Below are 24,395 nucleotides of genomic sequence, written 5' to 3'. Positions count from 1 at the left end.
GAAGTTTCTTTTACCTTTATAGCAGGGGGGGGGGGGAGTACCGTGCTTTAAAGGTGCTTAGTGCATATTATTCATATAAATACATTTGCTTTCAGTGTTTTCAGATATTGAAAATATAAATCCCTATGTGCTTAAAAAAATACTTCTATCTAATGTATAATGTATAAATTTTCTCCAGTGTATAAATTTTTTTAAGCACATAGGGATTTATATTATCAATATCTGAAAACACCGAAAACACCGAAATGTATTTATATGAATAATATGCACTAAGCACCTTTAAAGCGCGGTACTATTTGTATTGTGTAGGTTACCAATAACAGTACCTGCAGCATTAAAGGAGATAAGGATTTAGAGTGACAGCGCGAGAATTTCACCAACCCATTAAGTTTCTTTTACCTTACTGCACAGAATGCAGTAAGTTAAAAAACCTTCTGCCTTCACACACAACTTGACTAGTCTTAAAAATATCCCCACCACCTCCTAATACCTATGTTGAAAAACCTGTGAAAAAAAGATGTATATATTTACCATTTTGCAGCCTGCTCTGGCCTTCTCACATGATCCGGCCCTCCTGTGTCAGTCAGCGGCAGCTGCAGTGGAGAGGAGGGAGAGCTGACAACAGATGGGCCTTAGGAGCCTATGGATGAAGTCACTACTCCAAACTTTAGCAGCCATTGGGAAGTGCTCTTTCTCCCCTGCAGCTGCCTTACATAGTGGAGATCACATGACCTACCAGAGCAGGCTGAAAATAAGTAAGTATATGCATCTTGTTTACAAAAGTTTAGTCAGTACATGTCATCTGCAAAAGTAAAGACATTAAAGTGTACCCTGTAGTGCACTCTGTGTTAAAGTCCCCCCAGACATGTATAATTACCTGTCATGCTTCCTTGCTTCCACCCTGCAGTAGCAATAAGCACATACCGTAAGTAACAAAATAGTTTTCCCAGTTGAAATCCATAAAACATGGCCACTGTGTTTCTATGTATTGTATTTGCTGTTTGCACTTAAAACTTTAAGGATGCTGGATCCATTAACAGATAAAAAAAAATCTATTTTCAAGAACCTTAAAAACTATGAACTAGTGTAAAAAAGTTAATATACACTTATGATGACCTTACAAATGACAATATATTGAGTCCATTTCAGATTCACCAACAACTACGTAGTGTGTTAGCAACTGGCAATCAAATTATTTATAAAAAAAAGTCAAGGGGCAGCACAGAAGCATGGTGGTTAGCACCAGTGGTGTATTTTGGTTTTCTGCTGTCCTAGGCAACACTAAAATCGTGCCCCCCACCCCACCTGAATTTGTCCCACCCAGCCACTTTAAAATTGCTGACGTCCGTGCCACGCCGACAAGCGATATAAATTTCACTATCCATAGGCGTGGCTTTAAACGCTTTTACAGGTTACCCCTTTAGATTTACAGATGAGGTCTGGTGCTAGACTGCTCATGATCTGACATTTGCGGTGATGCCTCACATGTGTGGAATGATGGTTGTAGTGCGTGTGGGACCGACACGTGAATCCACCCTTGAGCACAAGCACAGGAGGATGGGGGCACTCACGTTTTTTAAAGTTATAATTTATTTATTTGTTTATTTTTTCTTTTTGCACTGTTGCTTTAATTATTTTACATCACCTTTATTGCTATCATAAGGAATGTGACAGCAATAGGTATGTAACAGGTACGCTATAAGACCCCAAATCCCTCCTCTGCATCAAGATCAGTGTTTTTGAATGCTTTAGCTTTTTAGAAATTGGTGGCAATAGCTTGCCAAGGAAACCGGAAGCTTTGGTATGTCATCACTTCAGGTTTACTGTTACGAACAGCCGATCCCAAATCCCTCCTCTGCACCAACAACAGTGTTTTTGAATGTTTTCGATTTTTAAAAACCAGTGACAATGGCTTTCCAAGTAAACCGAAAGTGACGGTATGTCATCGCTTCCGATTTACTGTTACGAACAGCCGATCAAAGGCAAACGTGCCGACTGGTAGCTCGGGTCTCCCAGTGGGATGGGAGAGCCAAAGAGAGCCACAGAAGGAGGCAGGAGGGGGGGGGACGTCCCCTCTCATTGCTTGTAATAGCTAGTGCTATTACAAGAGAGCCGACCGCTCTAAAAAACAATACCAGGGTGATGCCTGCGGCTGAAGACATCATCCAGGCACAAGTGCTTCCCCCCTGAAAAATGCTGCCCAAGGCAAACACCTCGTGGTGGATACGCCCATGGCTAGCACTTCTGCCTTACAGCAGTAGCATGACCAGTAATACCGCCACCAATAAAGACACCACCTGCAAGGTGTTTTCATGTAATCTCTGTGCCATCCTTCAATGTTCTAAGGTAGCCTTTTTCAACCAGGGTGCCCAGGCACCCTGGGGCGCCTTGGGGTTTATCAGGGGTTCCTTAGCAAAATGCCTAGAATTTGCCCAAAAAATGTATACAAGCTGTGAATTAAGTCTGCCTTTTAGATACACAAAGCCACAGGTTTTCATTGTGCACCATTAGAAGTATATAGCTGCCAGAGCCCTAACAACCAACGACATCCTTGTTTGACCCTCCCCTGCCCCTCTCCATCAGCATTGAGGTGACATTAGCTGAGTGATAGAGAAAAGCTGAAGGCGAAGAGAAACATTGGAATACTAATCAGTACAAGTTTGCAAAAGTGTATTTGCTTTGGAAGAATAATTCACCTCTAATGTTGGGTGTCCAACATGTGTGTCTGTTGCTGTGTTAGGTAAAACTATTAGAGGTCGGCTGCAGACTCTTGGATGTGGATGAGCATCTGGCTGTTGGGATTCATCTGGATCAGAGGCTGCTTGATCCTCTTTTAATCACTCAATGTGCATTAGTCCATTGTGGAAATAATGGTCCACAGCATGCTGTAAGAGTCAGTATGTTTATCGGTAATGGCGGAGGATCGTGTTTACACCTTTATATGAATTTTACACCGTGGTGAATGATTCTGGCATGAATTACTACTTTGGGGACTTTTTATACACCTGATGTTTTATTTTATCTAGTTTGAAGCGCTGCATTTTGTTTTTAGATTGTTTTTTTACTATTACCAGTGTTTAGTGCTAGCTGCTGCTCTTGTTTACTCATAGAAGCGCAGGTTAAACGTGTTTTATAAAACTATTAGACCCCGTTCACACAGGGGTGACGCTACTTGCTGGGGCCATTGACCATTGAAGTCAATGCAGGTCGCCTCCAGGTCACCCCAAAGTAGTACAGGACCCTTTTTCTAAGTCGGGCGACTTGTGTCGCTCCTATTAGAACGGGTCCTGTGCTAATCAATGGCGAGCGACCCTCCGCGACTTGTCAGGCGACCAAGTCGCCTGACAAGTCGCGCTAGTGTGAATGGGGACTTAGAATGGCTTTTTTACATTTGAGAATGGGGTGCCCTGAGACTGTCCGTAATTTTTAAAGGGTGCCTCAACATTGTACATAATTTTTAAGGGTGCCTTGGCTGAAAAAAGATTTGGAAACATTGTTCTAAAGTCATACTGGAAGGTAATGTGGAAGTAAGATACAATATCTCTACTTGTATAAATATCAGTATCAAATAAATAAAAGTATGCCTTCATACTATACAATTTTTGGTAAATATTGCTGGTCTAACATTTTAGCATGTGGCCAGTTTTATGATTGAAGACAATCTGCACACTGTTCAGAAAAAAAAAAAAAACATTTTTAACAATAGTGCAATAACCCATTTATTTATAGAAATTATTTATTTTAAAGGCTTAGTTTTGACGTAATGTGAAAGATTTCAAACTCAAATGATTCTTTTGTTCTACATTTCTATTCCTGGGCTTTCTTTATACATACTGTAGATTTCCCCAATGTGTATTCAGGTTTTAGGAATGTTTGTCTTTTTCATAATGTAAAACTTGATTTAATATTAAGCGGCAGAGCCCTGCCAAGTCTGGACTGCCTACTCGAATGCAATGTACACTATACGTCTCGTTATAACCTTGAATCAAGTCCAACACGCAGTAGCAGAAATATCAATCAAAAGCAGACATTGCAATGACTAGGCGTGTTATGCTAGCATGACTATCTGCTCTGCACTTTCCCCCTGACTATGATTTATACATTAATGTATAGCTCTCGTTTCAGATTGGATATCTACACATCATTTTTCAAAGACTTTTTTTTTTCATTGCCCAGAACTGACGTGCTCTCACACCATATGAAATGATAGCCAGTGCTTTTAACCTTTGTAGATCCGGCTTATATATCTTACCGTTGAATGTCAGGAGGACTCTTGCTTGTGGTTGCAGAGATTCCACCACACTAATGATGTACACGACTAGACCAAACAAAACGCGGATCCCCACAAAGGCCATTTTGGTTTACTTTGAGTTTCTTCTTTAAAACCAGGGCAAGCCAACTGTAAAAGAAATATGTTATGCAATTAACTCGGATGTCTTAGACAGCATATAGCCATACACATGCTGACCTCTTGTCAATTATGAAAAATAAGATGTAAAAATAGCACAAAGTATTCACAGAGTACCATACGTTCTACAGATTGTGAGCATTCCATTCACCTTCCGAAAACGATGAGGTTGATTTACTAAAGGAGGAGAGACTGTTCAGTAGAGTTAGAGAGGACCTTGAATGAAAAGACAAGGTCTGCTTATGGGCTAGACCCCCACCATCTCCCCCAATTAAAAAAAGAGGCAAAAAAGCAACAAAACAACACACGCACACCTAAAGAAAAATATATTAAAATATATTTAAAGCAGATGTATGGGGTTGTAGGAAAAAAAAAACATCCATACTCACCTCTAAGCTGGAACATCTGAGTAATACTGGAGCTGCCCCACGTCGGCGCTAAGACCAAGAGCTGAATGAACCAATGACTGCTGACCCCACCACCTCCCCCAATGAAAAAAAGATGCAAAAATGGAACAAAACAACACACCTAAAGAAAAAAATATTAAAATATATTTAAAGGAGACGTATGGGGTTGTTAAAAAAAAAAAAAAAAAAAAATCCATACTCACCTCTACGCTAGAACATCTTTGTAATGCTGGAGCTGCCCCACGTCGGCTTTAAGAACAAGAGCTGAGTGAACCAAAGACCGCTGATAGCTCAGCTCTCGGTCTGCTCCGAGGGTAGACCAAGGACTGTCAGTCATCACTTTCTGTTCTGCTCCTCCAACGCTTGCTGGAGGGCCAAATTGGGGAGAGGTTGGGCACAGCTGGCTCTGGCTCTCAGCCACACTGGAGCTAGCTGTCCATCAGACAGCTGGATGGATCCAGACATTATTGTTGGGATCCTTCCAGAGCTCCTATAAGCCACAAGAGAAGTACAGCCAAAAAAGCTTTTGCCATACTTCTCTTATAATTTACAACCCAGATTCATCCCGCAGCACCTAGACATCATCGTTCCCAGGATCTTAAAGAAGGCCTGTGATGTCACCCCCTTCTATGTGTGTGTTTTTTATGCAGCCCTATAATCACTGGTGGAGGGCCTGATGATTTACTAAAACTGGAGAGAGCAATATCTGGTGCAACTTCCAAGGTCTGAACAAGCTGAAGTTAGAAGCTGGTTGGCTATTGCACCAGATTCTGAGTGCTCCTTACTAAATACCCCCCACAAATTCATCAATAAATGCAAGCAGTGTAAGTACTTGAATCTGAACCAGTGCCAGCCCCGTTATAGTTCTCATATTCTCGTATTCTTGTATAGCAGGGTTGGAGTGTCAGAGGAAGAAACAGCATGCTGACAAAGAATATGCTGATAGGAGGGGAAAGCAAATTACTCTTCCTCCTCTCCTTTTGCTGCCCAGTTAAAGGCCGGGGGGGGGGGGGTCCAGGACAACCTGGGATCAGTATAAGTGGGTTGAATGACACTGGCCATCTGACTGAGGACATCTAGTGGCAGGAGAAAGTACTGCAAGGGAAATCTTTGCATTGAATATTGCAGCAAAATATTTCTTGTTATTCTTTCTTACTCTTCTGTACATTTTTATTTTATTTTTGGACAGAGTTCTGCTTTCACCAAACTTAGTGATTTAGGTGAAGCTAAGCTGACTGCTCAGTAATGTGCATGGGCAACCAAAAAACAGGATTTTCGCTGGTGCATTATTAGATGATCCTCCGTGAAAACAGTTATTTCTTTAGTAACTCAACCCAACATCAGTTTGTGCTCTAACAGAAATGTACAGCATATGACTGCTGTCACATAAGTGACTTCAATGACAAACTGTACGCTTTCATTATAGATAAGTGCAGTACTCCCACTTTCTGTTGATTAGCATCTACAAAGCAAATATTTAAAGTGTCACTAAAGCCAAAGCATTTTTTTATTTTTTTTATTCTGATAAAGTGGAGAGGCATTAGAACACTGGTCAGGTTTTATTTCTGTCTGTGCCCCCGGCCCGTAAGGCTCAGTTTACACCTAGATGCTTTAAATGGCAGGCGCAAAAAACCCTAAAAAACTGTTTTCATAGTTTGTTATAAAGTTTTGCAAACAGGTAGTTTTTATCCTTCATTGATATGCGCTAAAGAGGCCGCACTGATGGGCACTGATAAGGCGGCACTGGTAGACACTGATAAGTGGCATTGATAGGTTGCACAGATGGGTGGCATCAATGGGCACTGATGGGAAGCACTGAAGGACACCAATAGGTGGCACTGAAAGGCACTAATATGTGGCAATGATAGGTAGCACTGCAAGGTGGCACCAAAGGGCACTGTTAGGTGGCACTGATGGGCACTGCTAGGCACTCGTTGGTGACAATGATAGGCAGCACTAATTATGAAGCACTGATTGGCAGCACTGATTATCACTGATAGGTGGCACTGGTGGGCACTGATAGATGGCACTGATTTGCACAGGTAAGTGGCACTGGTGGCAGTGATAGATGGCACTGGTGGGCACAAATGAGGCAACAGTGGCTCTCTCTATGTTCAGGACCGATGTCCCTCTGACAGGAGCTGGTGAGCGTCTTTTTTTTTTCTCCTCATGCTATAAGCATGAGAAAAAAAAAGCAGATTAATGGCTCTGTTTACATTGTGTGGCTGAGAGCTGATCACATGGTAAGGGGCCGGGATCTATGATTGGCCAAGTTTCATGGACTTGCTGATCGCAGAGCGAGCCACACACGCCCTGCAGGAAGCTCATGCACAGGAGGATGCCGTCCCGGCAATTTAGGCCCACACTGTAGTGGCCTTTCGGCTATAACACAGGCAGGAAGAGGTTAATGGCACCCCAACTATGGTGCAATTTGCTGCGATTTTTGAGCAACAAAACACGCTAAAATTGCAGCAAAAATTGCACCACCAAATGCTCCTGGCTCTGTGCCAAGATTTGGTACATGAGCTTCTTTGGAGCATTTTTGGAGCACAGGGAGGCCCATTCAAATGAACGGTGCAGCTCCAAAAATGCTCCACAAAAAAAACACAAAAAGGTGTACAGAAATGCGCTGCAGCAGCTATTGCTGCACTACGCTCAGGTGTAAATGCAGCCTTAGGGAGATTCACCCTCTCAATTTGTCCTGTTTACTATTATTATTGAAAGTAAAAGAAAAAAAAAAAAAGAATTAAAACAAGAATAGAGGGGAAATCTTCCAGTGGGGACAAACCCGGGATTCCCTCACTTTGCAGGGATTTCCTCTCATTTCCTGTTTTGGCTATGGGGCAGGAAGTGAAGTGAAATCTCCCAAATGGGACACAGATGGCAAAAAAACTGACAGGGGTTATAACCCTCCCTTACTCTATCCAAAATGAAAAAAAAAAAAAAAAAAAAGTTTTGATACTAAACACAGGGTGTCCCACAAGTTGCCATACATTGAAATTGTAGCTAAAGGTACCTTTATTTACAAAATATTAATTACAAAATGTTATAAAATATTTACAATTATTATTAATAATGTATTAATAATTAAAAACAAAACTATAAATATATATATAAAATAAAATATGATATGAATGTGTTAATATTTCCTATGTATGGAGAATTTTGAGTCACCCTGTAGAGATCTCTCTCCTGTCACACAAAATATTAATTACAAAGTGTTATAAAATATTTACAATTATTAATAATGTACAATTATTAATAATGTATTAATCATTAAAAAAAATATATATATATATATAAAATATGATATGAGTTTGTTAATTTTTTTCTATGTATGGAGACTTTTGGGTCACCCTGTGGAGATCTCTCACCTGTCACACGAGCGTGAGGCCATAATCCTTTACCAAAAAATGTTGTAGTTTTTTCTATGCACAATGGCAGTTGTCACAATTCTCCAGATAAGATTATAACACAAAGCCAGCAATATTAATGATACTGTAAAAAGTCCCAACATCTAGAAGAGTTCTGCTATTTGACAGATAACTCCACCTGCTGGAAAATGAACCTCCTGGAACAGAAAGAGAAGCCGGCCAAAACTGCGAAGGCAGAGTGTCTTGTGCTTGTGTTCCATTAGGTCAGCTCATCTTATTACAGGACGTTCCAATGTTGTATAATAAACAAATACTACCTGCGTACTGTGTGAACAGCCTGCTCTTGTTTATAATACACCATAATAAAAGTATAAACACAAAATGCCTATCTAAAAAAAAATTTTCAGCTGCAATAACATCTCATCAAACACAAAGTACACATTAGAAGCTCATCATCTGAAGACACGCTAAGCTAAAACAAACCGAGTATCAGCTCTGTTCAAACATGAACCTAAATCGGGAGGATTAACATTCACCGGGTGTATCAGCGCGCCAATCTCTGCTGCAACGCCATGGGAAAAAGGATGAGCCAACGGACCGGCGACAGCTACAATCTGAGGAGCGTTCGCCTGTAGGCATGACTAGTCTATTTTATAACCCCAATCACATTTTCCAGCTCTGACACACGCAGTAAATGTCAAGGCTTTTGATTTACAGTAATAGGCACATGTGCGCTACACTTGCTCTCTGCACAATTGAATCAGCATGTCTGCACTGACTCGCTTTGTAATTACAGTACATATAGAGACGTTTGCGATTATTTAGGAAGACAGTGGAAAGATTAGTAAGAAGGATTATTCCTGACAGGCATGGGTTAATGCGTTTTTCCTTATTAAAGAGGTATTAAAGGGTCCTTAGTGTCCTGTTACTGAGTTAGGGCTCATTCACATGGGCAGAAAAAAACGCTGCATTTAGACGTGTATTTTCTGCATGAAATGAAGGAGCTGCAAGAAATATGCGAAATATGCGCCTAAAGTACTCATACTCACGCTTATGTACATTTATACGCCAACCGACTATACAACCCAAGCGCTCACTCTGTTGGGAATTGGAGGGTTGCCGCTCTCCTTAGATGGGGAAACTCCAAAATACTGAAAACAGACAAGAAAGGAGGTGCGAACGCCTTACCATTTGAATTGCCCTTTAACACCTTTAAAAAATGTATTAAAAGCCAAAAACATATCACAAAACATGAAGAGTAAAATAGCATATCAAATATCCACCCCTATGTGGAAAAGGACACGTCCCTGTGCTTGGACCGCTAACACGTTTCGGGAGACATGCTCCCTTCCTCAGAGCTCTTCATGTTTTGTAAATATGTTTTTGGCTTTTAATAAAACATTTTAAAGGTGTTGAAGGGTAATGCACTAGGCGTTTGCACCTCCTTTCTTGTCTGTTATCTGCATTTATACACGATTGTATGTATTCATGTGTGCGAAAGATCTGCAGATCTACATATGCGTCCAACTATTTTAATGTGCAGATAAACGCAGCTCACAGCTGTCTGCAGGGGCTCACTGATTACTATAGTGCTGCATTTCAATGCGCACACAACTAAAGCTGGCCAAACACAGTTAGAAAACCTTTAGAGCCGGTTCACACTGAGGCGACTTGTCAGGCGACCTGGTCGCCTGACAAGTCGCCTGCCATAGATTAGCACAGGACCGTTCTAATAGGAGCGACACAAGTCGCTCCGACTTAGAAAAAGGGTCCTGTACTACTTTGGGGCGACCTGCATTGACTTCAATGATATGAAGTCCGTGCACGCCGCTCCGAGGTTGACTTCACAGGTTGCCCGGCAAAGTCAGGTCGCGCCTATGTGAACCGGCTCTTAGAAAAAGCATTCAATACACTCGATTGTTCGCCTTTCAAAACGTGGGCTCATTTAAATTCTTGAAATGCAAATTTTTATGGCAAAAAAAAAATGTAACCAACATGTCGGACTTTTGCACCTAAATGAATGGTTTTCGAAACACTAGTAGTGGAATTAATCAAAAACAGCTCAAACAAATCTACAGCACACATGCATGTTAAAATGTAACCCCGGATCGTGTAATCGATCAACACAGAATCTACCGTTTATGTTGTTATTGATCAATATTATGTCAATAATTGGGCGATATCTATCAATACAATGATGGAGTTTTTGCATGCACGTTCAACAGATTTTTTCATTCTGCCTGTTTTTGTCAAACAATTTTCTAACTGTGTATGGCCAGCCTAAGGCTGGCCATTCACTATACTATCATGGAGTTATTGCATGCACGTTCAAAAGATTTTTTTATTCTGACTGTTTTTTTGTCGAACAACTTTCTAACCGTGTATGGCCAGCTTAAGGCTTGAAATTCACTATACAATCTGATTGTACAACCTTTGTTCTATTTAATTTAGAGTTGCCAAAACGATGAGGTCAAATTTAAGCAATCTATGTAATTAGGAAAAAATATACAAAGTATATTACCCGCGCCAATTGAGGACCTATAAAGGTGTTTAGGACCTAGTGGTGATAGTAACAATAAATATAAATATAAATTAATAAAGTGAATAAATAAATTGCAGCTGCTATAGTAAAGTGCTAGTGCTAATGATGAAATATAGTAATCAAAGGTAGAGTGATTACCTATAGCGCTTGCTGAAGTGTGTCAATATTAAAACCATTTTAAAACAGTACTGCACTATCCGGTTTTTTATTCCTTTAACATACCCCCGTGGCTGGAGGTGACCCAACAGGAGGATTATTGTACCCAAGAAGGTGTTATCGGGTTTCTGAGGAGATATAACCACTTTGGAGACAGCTAGCAGTGGAAGTGGTACTGCAGAGGGATATCCTTATCCGCCAGGAGGGACGCACCTGGACCTGGAGAGTGTCTCCTAAGCACGGTTGGTCTTAATGCAGTAAGGCATATAGGACCCACATTTTCTGGTGAGTTTGAAATTTACCAATTTTCTACGGTGAAGGGAAACCTGGGAAGTGGAAAAAGGAGCACCTGCACTTTATTATTTATCTACACATTTTTTGGACTGTTTTTTCACTTAGCCCCGGTTCACACTTATGCGAGTGCGGGAAGGCTGCGAATCCGCAGCCTGTTCCCGCATCGCACACGCACCCCCGGCAGTTCACACTGCCATATGCGATACGCTGGGGGTGTCAATGTAATCTTAATGACACCCCCAGTTTGATCGCATATCGCAGTGCGATCGTGCAGTTCGCATCGGATCGCACAAGTGTGAACCGCTGTGCGATCCGATCCTGATGCGGCTTCCAAAAGGGGTCCCTGTGCGTGTTTGCTGCGGCTGCGGTGCAAATTTAGCCATACAAAGTGTATGGCTAAGGCTCGGTTCACACTGATGCGATGCGGGAAGGCTGCGAATTCGCAGCCTGTTCCCGCATCGCACACGCACCCCCGGCAGTTCACACTGCCATATGCGATCCGCTGGGGGTGTCAATGTAATCTTAACGACACCCCCAGTTTGATCGCATATCGCAGTGCGATCGTGCAGTTCGCACAGGATCGGATCGCACAAGTGTGAACCGCTGTGCGATCCGATCCTGATGCGGCAGCAAAAATGCCTCCTGTGCGTGTTTGCTGCGGGTGCGATGCGAATTTAGCCATACAAACTGTATGGCTAAACTCGCACCGCACAGCTGATCGCATGTCATGTCGGAGCAGTGCGCTCCGACATGACATGCGAACCCCGCACACGCAGTAGTGTGAACCGGGGCTAAACTCGCACCGCACAGCCGATCGCATGTAATGAAGGAGCAGTGCGCTCCGACATTACATGCGAACCCGGCACTCGCACAAGTGTGAACCGGGGCTTAGAAGTCACTTTTTTGGTGGATGCTACCATAATATGGACTGTTTATCAACAATTTAGTAAATGTTTGTGCACATGTATTTCAGCTATTAATTATTATTATATATTTTTTAATAACCCTCCCATATTAATAAGCACAGTATTTATATTATTTATTTACTAATTAGCATTTTAATATTTAGAGTGTTTTACATTGCTATATTTATATTTATATCACTTGGTTGACACACTTCAGCAAGCGCTATAGGTAATCACTCTACCTTTGATTACTATATTTCAATCTATGTAATTGCTTTCAAAGCAGGCAGGCACATGCACTACATAGTTGATGGTGGATCTAAAGCAGATTGTACAATCAGATTCTATGGCATTTGGTCACCTTTAGGCTGATGACACATGGGTGATTCTAGAAAAAAGTTGCCAGCAGGAAGATTGCTAGTCTGGTACTGCTGGTATCCTCTAATAGAATTGCTACCTCTGTGGCCAGATGCGGTAAGATGTGACTCTGTTGCCAGCACAAATGCTGCTGAATCTGAATCTCGCAAGGCATGGGAGTGACATCTCTGCCTCAACTACAGGGGAGCGATTCCAAAGGGAAACACAGGGTAGACTCTTCGGAAAACTTATCAGCAGCAGGATCATTGGAGTCACCTGTGTGTCATCAGCCTAATCCGAACAAGGAAACATTGTTGCTCATTGATCATCCTGAGTTGTCACACTTGTCTTCATCTTTGTTTCAGTATTATGTACAATGTGTTACTTTGGGGTAGATTTACTAAAACTGGAGTGTGCAAAATCTGGTGCAGCTCTGCAGAGAAAGCAATCAGCGTCCAGGTTTTAGTGTCAGAGCTTAATTGAACAAGCTGAGGTTAGAAGCTGATTGGCTACTAGTTTTAGTAAATCTCTGCCTTTGCTCCCCAAAGCCCAACATATTGGTTAGGTTCACACTTGTGCATCTGCATTTTCGTTCATTTTCCATTAAAGTCCATGATGGCAAAAATGCACAATGTTACAGTAAAAGAAAACAACAAAGAAAGGTAAATGGAAAATTAAGAAAAAAAAAAGGAAATGCTCAGCCTATTGTACTGGAGGGCAGAAGATTGCATGCCCAAAGTAGGATTTTAGAGTGAAGGTTCCCTTTAAGCCAGTATTGTTGTATAATGACTAGTGATGAGTGCAATGCTCTGCTCCCTGGCAGGTGAGGAGAAATGTTCTGCATATTTGTCTACAACAAAAGATCTGGAAATAAGCCATGTGGGATAAGTGATAGATGAGGATTCCTACATGTGTGTGTTAGTGCAGGATGGTGCAGGTGCCTGATCCTATATTTTACAGTCATGGCACTTATAGGACACAGACCTATGGGACAAACAGACCTATCAGACACATAAACATATGGGACACGCAGATCTATAAGGCACAAAGACCTATAGGTTGTACAGAGATAGGAAATACTGATCTGCGCGGCACCCAGACTTATAGGACACTGTAGGGCACACAGAATTTCATGACACATAGACCTATAGGGCATACAGACCTATGTGACACATAGAGATAGGACACTCAGACCTATGGGGTACACAGACCTATACTACCAAGAGATCTATAGGGCACATAGACCTATAATTATCAGTGACCTATAGGGCACACTGACCTATACTATCCAGAGATCTATAGGGCGCACAGACCTATAATATTCAGAGACCTATAGGGCACACAGATCTGTACTACCAAGAGATATATAGGTTACACAGACCTATACTACCCAGAGATCTATAGGGTGCACAGACCTATAATTATCAGTGACCTATAGGGCACACAGACCTATACTACCCAGAGATCTATAGGGCGCACAGACCTATAATTATCAGTGACCTATAGGGCACACAGACATATTCTACCCAGAGATCTATAGGGCACACAGACATATACTACCCAGAGATCAATAGGGCACACAGACATATACTACCCAGAGATCTATAGGGCACACAGACCTATACTACCCAAAGATCTATAGGGCGCACAGACCTATAATTATCAGTGACCTATAGGGCACACAGACATATACTACCCAGAGATCTATAGGGCACACAGACCTATAATATTCAGTGACCTCTAGGGCACACAAACCTATACTACCCAGAGATCTATAGGGCACACAGACCTATAATATTCAGTGACTCCTAGGGCACACAAACCTATACTACCCAGAGATCTATAGGGCACACAGACCTATACTACCCAGAGATCTATAGGGCACACTGACCTATAATTATCAGTGACCTATAGGGCACACAGACCTATACTACCCAGAGATCTATAGGGTGCACAGACCTATAATATTCAGCGACCTATAGGGCACACAGACCTATACTACCCAGAGATCTATAGGGCACACTGACCTATAATTATCAGTGACATATAGGGCACACAGACCTATAATATTCAGTGACCTATAGGGCACACATACCTATACTACCCAGAGATCTATAGAGTACACATACCTATACTACCCAGAGATCTATAGAGCACACAGACCTATACTACCCAGAGATCTATAAGGCACACAAACCTATAATTTTCAGTGACATATAGGGCACACAGACCTATACTACCTAAAGATCTATAGAGCACACAGACCTATACTACCCAGAGATCTATAGGGCGCACATACCTATACTACCCAGAGATCTACAGAGCATGCAGACCTATACTACCCAGAGATCTATAGGGCACACAGACCTATAATATTCAGTGACCTATAGGGGACACAGACCTATACTACCCAGAGATCTATAGAGCACACAGACCTATACTACCCAGAGATCTATAGGGCATACATACCTATACTACCCAGAGATCTATAGAGCACACATACCTATACTACCCAGAGATCTATAGAGCACACAGACCTATACTACCCATAGATCTATAAAGCACACAGACCTATACTACCCAGAGATCTATAGGGCACACAAACCTATAATTTTCAGTGACCTATAGGGCACACAGACATATACTACCCAGAGATCTATAGAGCACACAGACCTATACTACCCGGAGATCTATAGAGCACGCAGACCTATACTACCTAGAGATCTATAGGGCACACAGACCTATAATATTCAGTGACCTATAGGGTACACAGACCTATACTGCCCAGAGATCTATAGGGCATACATACCTATACTACCCAGAGATCTATAGAGCACACAGACCTATACTACCCAGAGATCTATAGGGCACACAGGTCTATAATACTCAGAGATCTATAGGGCACACAGACCTATACTACTCAGAGATCCATAGGGCCCACATATCTATAATACTCCGTGATCTATAGGACACACTGACCTATAATACTCAGAGACCTATAGATAGGACACACAGATCTAAAATACTCAGTGATCTATAGGACACACGGACTTATAATACTCAGTAATCTATAGGGCACACTGACCTATAATACTTAGAGACCTATAGGACACACAGACCTATACTACTCAAATATCTATAGGGCACACATATCTATAATACTCAGTGATCTATAGGACACACTGACCTATAATACTCAGAGACTTATAGGACACACAGATCTAAAATACGCAGTGATCTATAGGACACACAGACTTATAATACTCAGTGATCTAAAGGGCACACATACCTATAATACTCAGTAGTCTATAGGGTACACATACCTATAATACTCAGTGGTCTATAGGGTACACTAACCTATAATATTCAGAGATATATAGGGCACCTAAACCTATAATACTCAGAGATCTATAGGGCACACATACCTATAATACTCAGAGATCTATAGGGTACACTGATCTATAATACTCAGAGATCTATAGGACACACAGTCTTATAATACTCAATGATCTTTAGGACACACAGACCTATAATACTCAGTGATCTATAGGGCACCTAAACCTATAATACTCAGTGATCTATAGGACACACGGACTTATAATACTCAGTGATCTATAGGGCACACAAACCTATAATACTCAGTGATCTATAGGACACACTGACCTATAATACTCAGAGACCTATAGGACACAGAGATCTAAAATACTCAGTGATCTATAGGACACACATACTTATAATACTCAGTGATCTATAGGGCACACAAACCTATAATACTCAGTGGTCTATAGGGTACACTAACCTATAATACTCAGAGATATATAGGGCACCTAAACCTATAATACTCAGAGATCTATAGGGCACACTGATCTATAATACTCAGTGATCTATAGGACACACAGACCTATAATACTCAGTGATCTATAGGGCACCTAAACCTATAAAACCTATACAGAGATTTTAGGACACCCAGCTCACTCCCACCTCTCCAATGCTCAGGCTGGCATTTCCACACTAGGACTTATTTCATTTACTTACCCAACTTTGGAGGAGATCAGAATCGCTCAGCCATCAATGTCGCTCCCCACGTCCTGGATTATCAGACTGTCAGATTTCATTGAGAGTCTTTTCTATCCCCAATCCCCCTTTTCTTAGTAAATCTCCTCCTCTGAGCCGCCTGCTGCTGTGACTGTATAGAATAATCCTTAGTGTGAACTCTTCCTAGGGCTGAGCTCCGCTCCTCTCTGACAGTGAATGGAAAGTAGCCGGGCTCCGATTACAGCGCTCTACAGTGTGTGTGTGTCCTGGCTACGTCATCACACTGCCTGAGCCACTCCCTCCTCCTCCTCCTCATCACTCCTCATCTCTTCACTCCTCACTACACACACCGATCTACCATTGTACATGGAGCTATTCCACACATCCGATCATCCTACACAGATCACTCAGTGCTACACCTCAGCCATTTCCCAAAGAGTTTCAATGCTCAACATTAAAGTCCCCGTTCACAATGCCGCTAATGCTCGTTTTTATCACGCTTTTTTGCACGGCAGAATATGGAAGCCCATTCACTTGTGTAGCTCATGGGGCATTTTGCAGCGTTCCGATTTGCACCTTTTTAAATGTGCATTTTGCTGAGTTTGCTGCAAAAAAGGCTTTTTCTTGCTGCATTTGGGGTGCCATTAGCAATTAATGTTACCGCAAACTCGACTCTGATTTTTTTTAATCAAGTTCCAGGAATAGCATGAATGTAAACTTTTTCCCAGAAAATGCAGGTGTGAATGAGATCACTATTATAGATCCCATGCACACAGGTGTCTCCGCCCATTCAGGCTGCATTCACACCTGAACGTAGCGTCTTTGAGCGTTTTTCCGGTGTTTTTTGGCATGTTTTTAAGCGTGATTTTAGCACATATTTATGCAGGATTTGCACACTTTTATACAGGTTTCTTGAGCTTTGCCACTTTTATTAGCCAATAGAGAAAACTATCATCTTTAGCATCATTTATTTGGTGCTAGGGTTTTCAGCTTTTTAAACTTTTCAGTAGCTTTTATTTCTTCTTTTTTTTTTTAATCATTATTATTAATTATTTATTTATTTTTTGTAAGGGTAAGGTGTTGGAATTAAGGTTAGGTTATGGTTAGGAGGTTGGTGTTAGGGTTGGGATAAGGAATTAGGGCTTTTTTTTTTTTGTTTTCTTTCTTGTTAGGGTTAAGGTGTTATTACTACTAATACTACTAATAATAATAAATGCAAAATAAATACACAAATAAATAAAATACATAATACATAAATACAATAAATTAATACTATGTAGTAATAAATAAATAATTAACCCCTAACCTTAAAGTGATACTAGTCTCATTTTTTTAAAGTTAAAAATAACAAACAGGGTATACTTACCTGCCCTGTGTAGTGGTTTTGCACACAGCAGCTCCGATACTCCTTCTTGGGTTCCTCTTCGGTGCTCCTGGCCCCTCCTTCCTGTTGAGTGCCCCCACAGCAAGCAGCTTGCTATGGGGGCACCTGAGCCAAGCCACAGCTCCCTGTGGCTTTTCAGATATGAAGCCGCAGCCCAGCCTTGCTCCCTTTCTCTTCTCTATGGCTGGCTGACTTTGAATGACAGCAGCAGGAGCCAATGGTGCCACACTGCTGTCTCAGCAAATGAGGAGGGGAGCCCCGGGTAGCTGAGGCACTCCTACAACATTGCTGGATCTACGTAGATAGACCACAGGTGAGTATTAAAGGGGCTGTGAGGGGTTGCTGAACACATACAGCTTTTTATCTTAATGCATGGAATGCATTAGGATAAAAAAAAACTTCTGCCTTTACAACCACTTTAACCCGTAACACTTAAAAAATAATAATAATTAAACAATAATAAGTGACTAAACATCCTAACCCTAACACAAACAATAAAAAAATGATTCTTCTTCTTCTTCTTATTATTATTATTATTATTATTAATAACAATAATGGTTATAAAAATATTTTTGTTTGAGTTTGGGTGTTTATTATTTTATTATTATTATTATTATTATATTATTAATATTATTAATAATAATTATAATTTATATAATATATTTTTTAGGGTTCGGAGTTAATTATGTATTATTACACATTATTAATTAAATGTATTTATTTATTATTTATTTATGATGATTTTTAGTTAATCGTGTATTAATTTTACATTTATTCATATAGTATTACTATTATTTTCACATTTATCATTTGAACAGAAAATTGTGCAAAAACGCGCAACAAATTGTGCAAATCTGCCAAATTTGAGCTACAGAAAAGCTCCAGAACTTTTTTAGCCACTTCAATACAGGGCACCTTACACCCCCCCCCCCCCTTCCTGCCCAGACCATTTTTCAGCTTTCAAGGCTTTCACATTTTGTATGATAATTACTCAGTCATGCAACGCTGTACCCATTTAAATTAGTGGATATTATTTAGTCTGTGTGAAAGTTATAGAGTCTACAAGATATGGGGACAGTCATTGAAAATTGATCACACCTAATCACACTTGATGTACCGACAGCCCTGAAATGTCAGGACAGTACAAATACCCCCCAAATTACCCCTTTTTGGAAAGTAGACATTTCAGGGTATTTAGTTAGAGGCATAGTGAGTTTTTTGAAGTTGTAATTTTTTCCCACAATTCTTGGAAAAATGAAGAAACCCCCCCTTTTTTTTATACAAAAATTATCATAATAAAGTTATTTCTCACACACAGTATATGCATACTTGCAATTACACCCCAAAATACATTCTGCTACTCCTCCTGAGTATGGCGATACCACATGTGTGAGACTTTTAAACAGCCAGGCAACATACAGAGGCCCAACATGCAAGGAGCACCGTCAGGCGATCTAGGAGCATAAATTACACATATCATTCTATGAGGCATAATAAGTCTTTTGAACATGTAATTTTTTTCCACAAGTTTTTGGAAAATGTGGAAAGAAAATGAAAATGTATCTTTTTTTAACACAAATATGTCAATTTATAAGATATTTCTAATACATAGCACGTACATAGTAGAATTTACACCCCAAAATACATTCTGCTACTCCTCCTGAGTATGGCGATACCACATATGTGAGACTTTTGCACAGCCTGGCCACATACAGAGGCCCAACATCCAAGCAGCACCTTCAAGCATTCTAGGAGCATACATTTCACATATAATTTCATTACAACCTATCACACTTTTGAAGGTCATGGAGCACCAGGACAATGGAAATGCCCACTCTGATGGGCTGCCGACAGGTACTTAGGTACACTGATTGGCTTCAAAAAGGTACTCGGGTACTCTGATGGGCTAGAAACAGGTACTCAGGTAATCTGATGGGCTTCAGATAGGTAATCAGGTACTCTGATGACAGGTACCCAGGTACTCTGAAGGGCTGGAGACAGGTACTCAGGTACTCTGATGACAGGTACTCAGGTACTCTGATGGGCTGATGACAGGTACTCGGGTACTCTTATAACAGGTACTTAGGTACTCTGATGGGCTGGTGGCAGGTACTCGGTTTCTCTTATAACAGGTACTTGGGTACTCTGATGGGCTACAGACAGGTACTCGGGTAATGGAATGGACTGCAGATAGGTACTTGGACACTCTAGGCTGGAGACAGGTACTTGGGTACACTGGGCTGGAGACAGGTATTTGGGTACTCTGGGCTGGAGACAAGTACTTGGGTACTCTGGGCTTGAGACAGGTACTTGGGTATTCTGATGGACTGGTGATAGGTACTTGGGTTTTCTAATGACAGGTACTAGGGTACTCTAATGACACATATTCGGGTACTCTGATGGGCTGATGATAGTTACTCGGATACTCGGATACTCTGATGACAGGTACTCGGGTACTCTAATGAGCAGAGATGTATAGTAACGAAGTAGAACTACTTAAGTACTGTACTTAAGTACCGAAATGCGGTATCTGTACTTTCCTAGAGTAGAATTTTTTTCTCCTACTTTTACTTCACTACATTTTTTCGATGATTTCGATACTTCTACTCCGATATTTTTTTTTTGTGCTGCATTGTTACTCGTTACTTTTCTCTGCCTTTGCCTTTTTCTTTTTTGTTTGATTTCCCTCCTTACTGCTCTCTCCTACTCTTTCAATTATCCTCCCTATTCTGCCTTCCCCCCTCCCCTCCCCTTTTCTATAGGAAGGCAAAGGTAAAGATACCCCCCTTTTTCATGGGTACCTGGTCTCTGGCCATTTGGGTAGCGTTGTTCCGCTCCAGGCTTCCGCTGGGCCGGCGTGGAGTGCTCCCACATGCGCCTCTCGGCGCTCTGACATGTGTGGCGGCCTTCGGCCACTCCGCTCCTCCTCCCCTCCTTGTCTCCATTCGCTGACGTCTCATATGGGATTCCGGCGGCCGCGCAGTAGAGGCACGTGCGCATGCGCAGTGCGATCGAGGCACTGGCAGCCATCTTGGTTAAGGGAAACATGGGGGGTCTCTGATGTAAGGGGGGGCTTTGTGTGGGCGGTCTCTGATGTAAGGGGGCTCTGTGTGGGGGTCTCTGATGTAAGGGGGGCTCTGTGTGGGAGGGCTCTGATGTAAGGGGAGCTCTGTGTGGAGGGGATCTGATGTAGGGGGAGCTCTGTGGGGGGCTCTATGGGGGGGGGGCTCTGATGTAAGGGGGGCTCTGTGGGAATGGTCTCTGATGTACGGGGGCTCTGTGTTGGGGTCTCTGGATGTAAGGGGGGCTTTGTGTGAGGGGTCTCTAAAGTAAGGGGGCTTTGTGTGGGGGGTCTCCAATGTAAGGGGGGCTCTGTGTGGGGGGTCTCTGATGTAAGGGGGGCTCTGTGTGGGGGGTCTCTGATGTAAAGGGGGCTTTGTGTGGGGGGTCTTTGATGTAAGGGGGCTCTGTGTGTGGGGTCTCTGATGTAAGGGGGCGCTGTGTGGGGGGCCTTTGATGTAAGGGGGCTCTGTGTGGGGGGTCTCTGGTGTAAGGGGGCTCTGTGAGGGGGGGGTCTCTGATGTGAGGGGGCTCTGTGTGGGGGTCTCTAAAGTAAGTGGGGCCTCTGTGGGGGGTTTCTGTTGTAAGGGGGCTCCGTTGGGGGGTTTCTGTTGTAAGGGGGGCTCCGTTGGGGGGGTCTCTGATGTAAGGGGGGTCTCTAATGTAAGGGGGGCTAAGTTTGTAGTGATCATAAAAAAGAAAAGTCAAATGAAGTGCAAAAAAAGTGCAAGAAAAAATGTGCAGGGCGCTGGTGGGGGTGCCACAGGATCAGCTCGCACAGGGCTCTTGAACACCTAAGGCCGGCCCTGGTTGGGAGGTTCTCTTTCCCATTAACAGCAGATATGAAATTATATTCATCTTGTTTTGTCACATATATATATTTGAAGATTCACAATATTTTGAACTTTTTATTGACTTAGATTTCATACACTCTTCCTTTATTTAATTATTGGAATATATTGTTGTATATCACAATGGTTTATATATGATTTTGCGCACCAATAAGCTGTGGAGAAAAAAAAACAGGCAGGGAAGAGAAGGAGGGATGCTTTAAAAGGGGAAGGGAGGGACATACTTTATCTGTTTTTTGTTTACAAAAAGTTACAGCCTAAGGAATTGTGATTGTCCTTTAGGTTAATCATTTGAATAAATCATTTGAAATAATAAAAACCAATATGATGTTCAAACTTTTGACTTCTTTATTTAATAACTACATAACACAGTACTTCTACTTCTACTTTCAGTACTTGAGTAGAATTTTTTTTTCAAAACTACTGGTACTTTTTACTTTTAGTACTTAAGTAGCAATTTTTTTGAAAATACTACTTGCAATACTTAAGTAAAAAAAATGTTGAATACTTTAGTACTTCTACTTAAGTAACTTTTTCTGCGAGCACTTCCACTTCTACTTAAGTCACTTTTTGATCGAGCACTTGTACTTTTACTCAAGTAGAAATTTTGAGTACTTTATACAAGTCTGCTAATGACATATACTCATGTACACTGATAGGCTGATGACAGGACCTGTCATCGGAGTACCCAAGTACCTGTCATCAGAGTACTCGAGTAACTATCATCAGAGTACCCGAGTAACTATCATCATCCCATCAGAGTACCCAAGTACCTGTACTCAGGTACTCTGATGGGCTGATGACAGGTACTTTGATGGGCTAGTGACAGGTCCTCTTTATTGGGGGGGGGGGGGTGCAATCAGTGTGTTTACTGTGCACTGTAATCGGTAACTAGCTGTTACCGCAATCTCCTCCTCACACAGGATCGGTGTATGAGGAGGAGAGCCTGGTAACAGCTGGTTATCGTGGTTTGTTGACATTCTGTAATTTCATTGGCTCTTTACCCTGGTCGGGGATGGAGTGTGTCAGAGTGACACACCTTATCTTTGCTCAGCATGCTGCATGCCCCCGGGGGCGCGGGAGAGCTGCGAGAGAGGGCAGACATCATATGATGTCCGCCCAGAGGGAGGAGACATTCCTGCCAGTGTCATTTTACAATGCACCAGTAGGGAAGTGGTTAAGCTTTAGGCGGTTGGCTTCAGGAGACTTGGAGTGGAGATGTGAACCATCTCTATAGAGAATTATTGATGTTTTTCTCCTCCAGCATTTTTGAGCTTCGAGCTTCAAGATACAAAATACATTCACACAGGTGTGAATGGGGCCTCAGTGTAAATTGCAACGTTTTTTCCCATGCCTGGGACACAGCCTCCCATGGACATGGGTGTACTATGGGTATATGGCAGTGGAATCAAGAACACAAACATAGTTTACAGGTGTACCTATAAACTCAATGCTTCCTGGTTGTGTCTGAGCATCATGGCGCTTGCCTTGGAAGCACAAAAAGGTACACAAGCCTTTTTGGGGCAGAATGACATTTTTTTGTTCCCTATAAACTTTATGAGCTACTGAAAAAATTGAGGGCCCGTTTACACCACATGCAGTGCAGTACCTGTCTTTCTGCATCAAAAATGCATGAAACGTAGGTTATATGGGTTCACATCCAGTGCAGTGCATTCCAGTGCTTTTCCTTTTCTGAAAGAAAAGTACAACATGCTGCTTTTTTAAGAACTGTACTGAAACATAGTAAAAAGCAAGAAAATGCATCAAAAAGGCACCTGACCCCAGTACAGTGGAAAAAAAAATAGAAAAGAAGAAAAAAAAAAGCATCTGGAATGCATCCGGAAATGCATCAAAAACACAACAAAAACACACCAGAACGCTTAAAAAATGCTTTAAAAGCTCACATGCAGAAACGCATCCAGAACGGATCTAGAGGACGTTTCTGTGGTGTGAATGGGCACGTAATGTGAGTTTTCATACAATTTCTTGCTTCTCCTTCTGCCAGTAAGCTTTCAAATGGCTTAATCAAAAGAGCTCAAGCTTGAAAATACCTAATAAAACATGTGTGGAAATCCACATAAAAAACACTTTGAAAACTTTTGAAGACACTTAGGTGTGGAACTTTCCTCAAAGCTGAACTCTGAGAACTGTTGTTATTGCAAAGTTATAATGATCCAGCTTGGCACAGTGTAATATGTATATCTAACACCTGATGGATCACAGGGGAAGCTGCTACTACAGTGACAGCTACAATCTTCCAGGTCCTGCTTCTTCCCATTCCATGCAAGCAGCTTCACTTCTACCTAGGGGGGATCATTCACTCAACACAGTCACTATTTATAGAATGTCTTTGATTTTTTTTTTCTACACCAGCCATTCTCTGATTGGACAAGGTAGAGATCATGATATCATCTGCTTCTCCACTCCACAGCATCCAATCAGCAAATGCCTCGTATTCATTGGAAAAAATCGAAAGGGTTCTATTAATGGCAGCAGTGCCAAGAGAGTGGCCCCCTGGGGTCAGTGTGCAGAGGGGAAGCTACTTGAACAGGACCCCAAAGATAGCAGGTATCAATTTAGTAGCACAAACTACTATGTTAACTACCAGTTTCCCCTACACCT

At 41.8% G+C, this 24,395-nt stretch overlaps 1 protein-coding gene across 1 annotated transcript in view; it reads right to left on the bottom strand.

Annotated features, from left to right (window-relative positions):
- Nucleotides 1-16,726, bottom strand: part of SEMA3C (semaphorin 3C) — a 218,378-nt gene extending 201,652 nt beyond the window's left edge. Inside the window, exons 1-2 of the mRNA XM_082256716.1 lie at nucleotides 16,479-16,726; nucleotides 4,253-4,399 (exon numbers count right to left, since the gene is read on the bottom strand). Of these exons, the coding sequence (XP_082112842.1) occupies nucleotides 4,253-4,355 (103 nt within the window). The 5' untranslated portion in view covers nucleotides 4,356-4,399; nucleotides 16,479-16,726. The remainder of the gene's footprint in view (nucleotides 1-4,252; nucleotides 4,400-16,478) is intronic.
- Nucleotides 16,727-24,395: the final 7,669 nt, after the last annotated feature.

This window comes from Pelophylax lessonae, assembly GCF_965119305.1.
Source record: "Pelophylax lessonae genome assembly, chromosome: 4".
NCBI classification, from domain to species: Eukaryota; Metazoa; Chordata; class Amphibia; order Anura; family Ranidae; genus Pelophylax; species Pelophylax lessonae.
The sequence above is the reverse complement of the archived record's forward strand: the minus strand, read 5'-3'. Positions and strand labels throughout refer to the sequence as shown.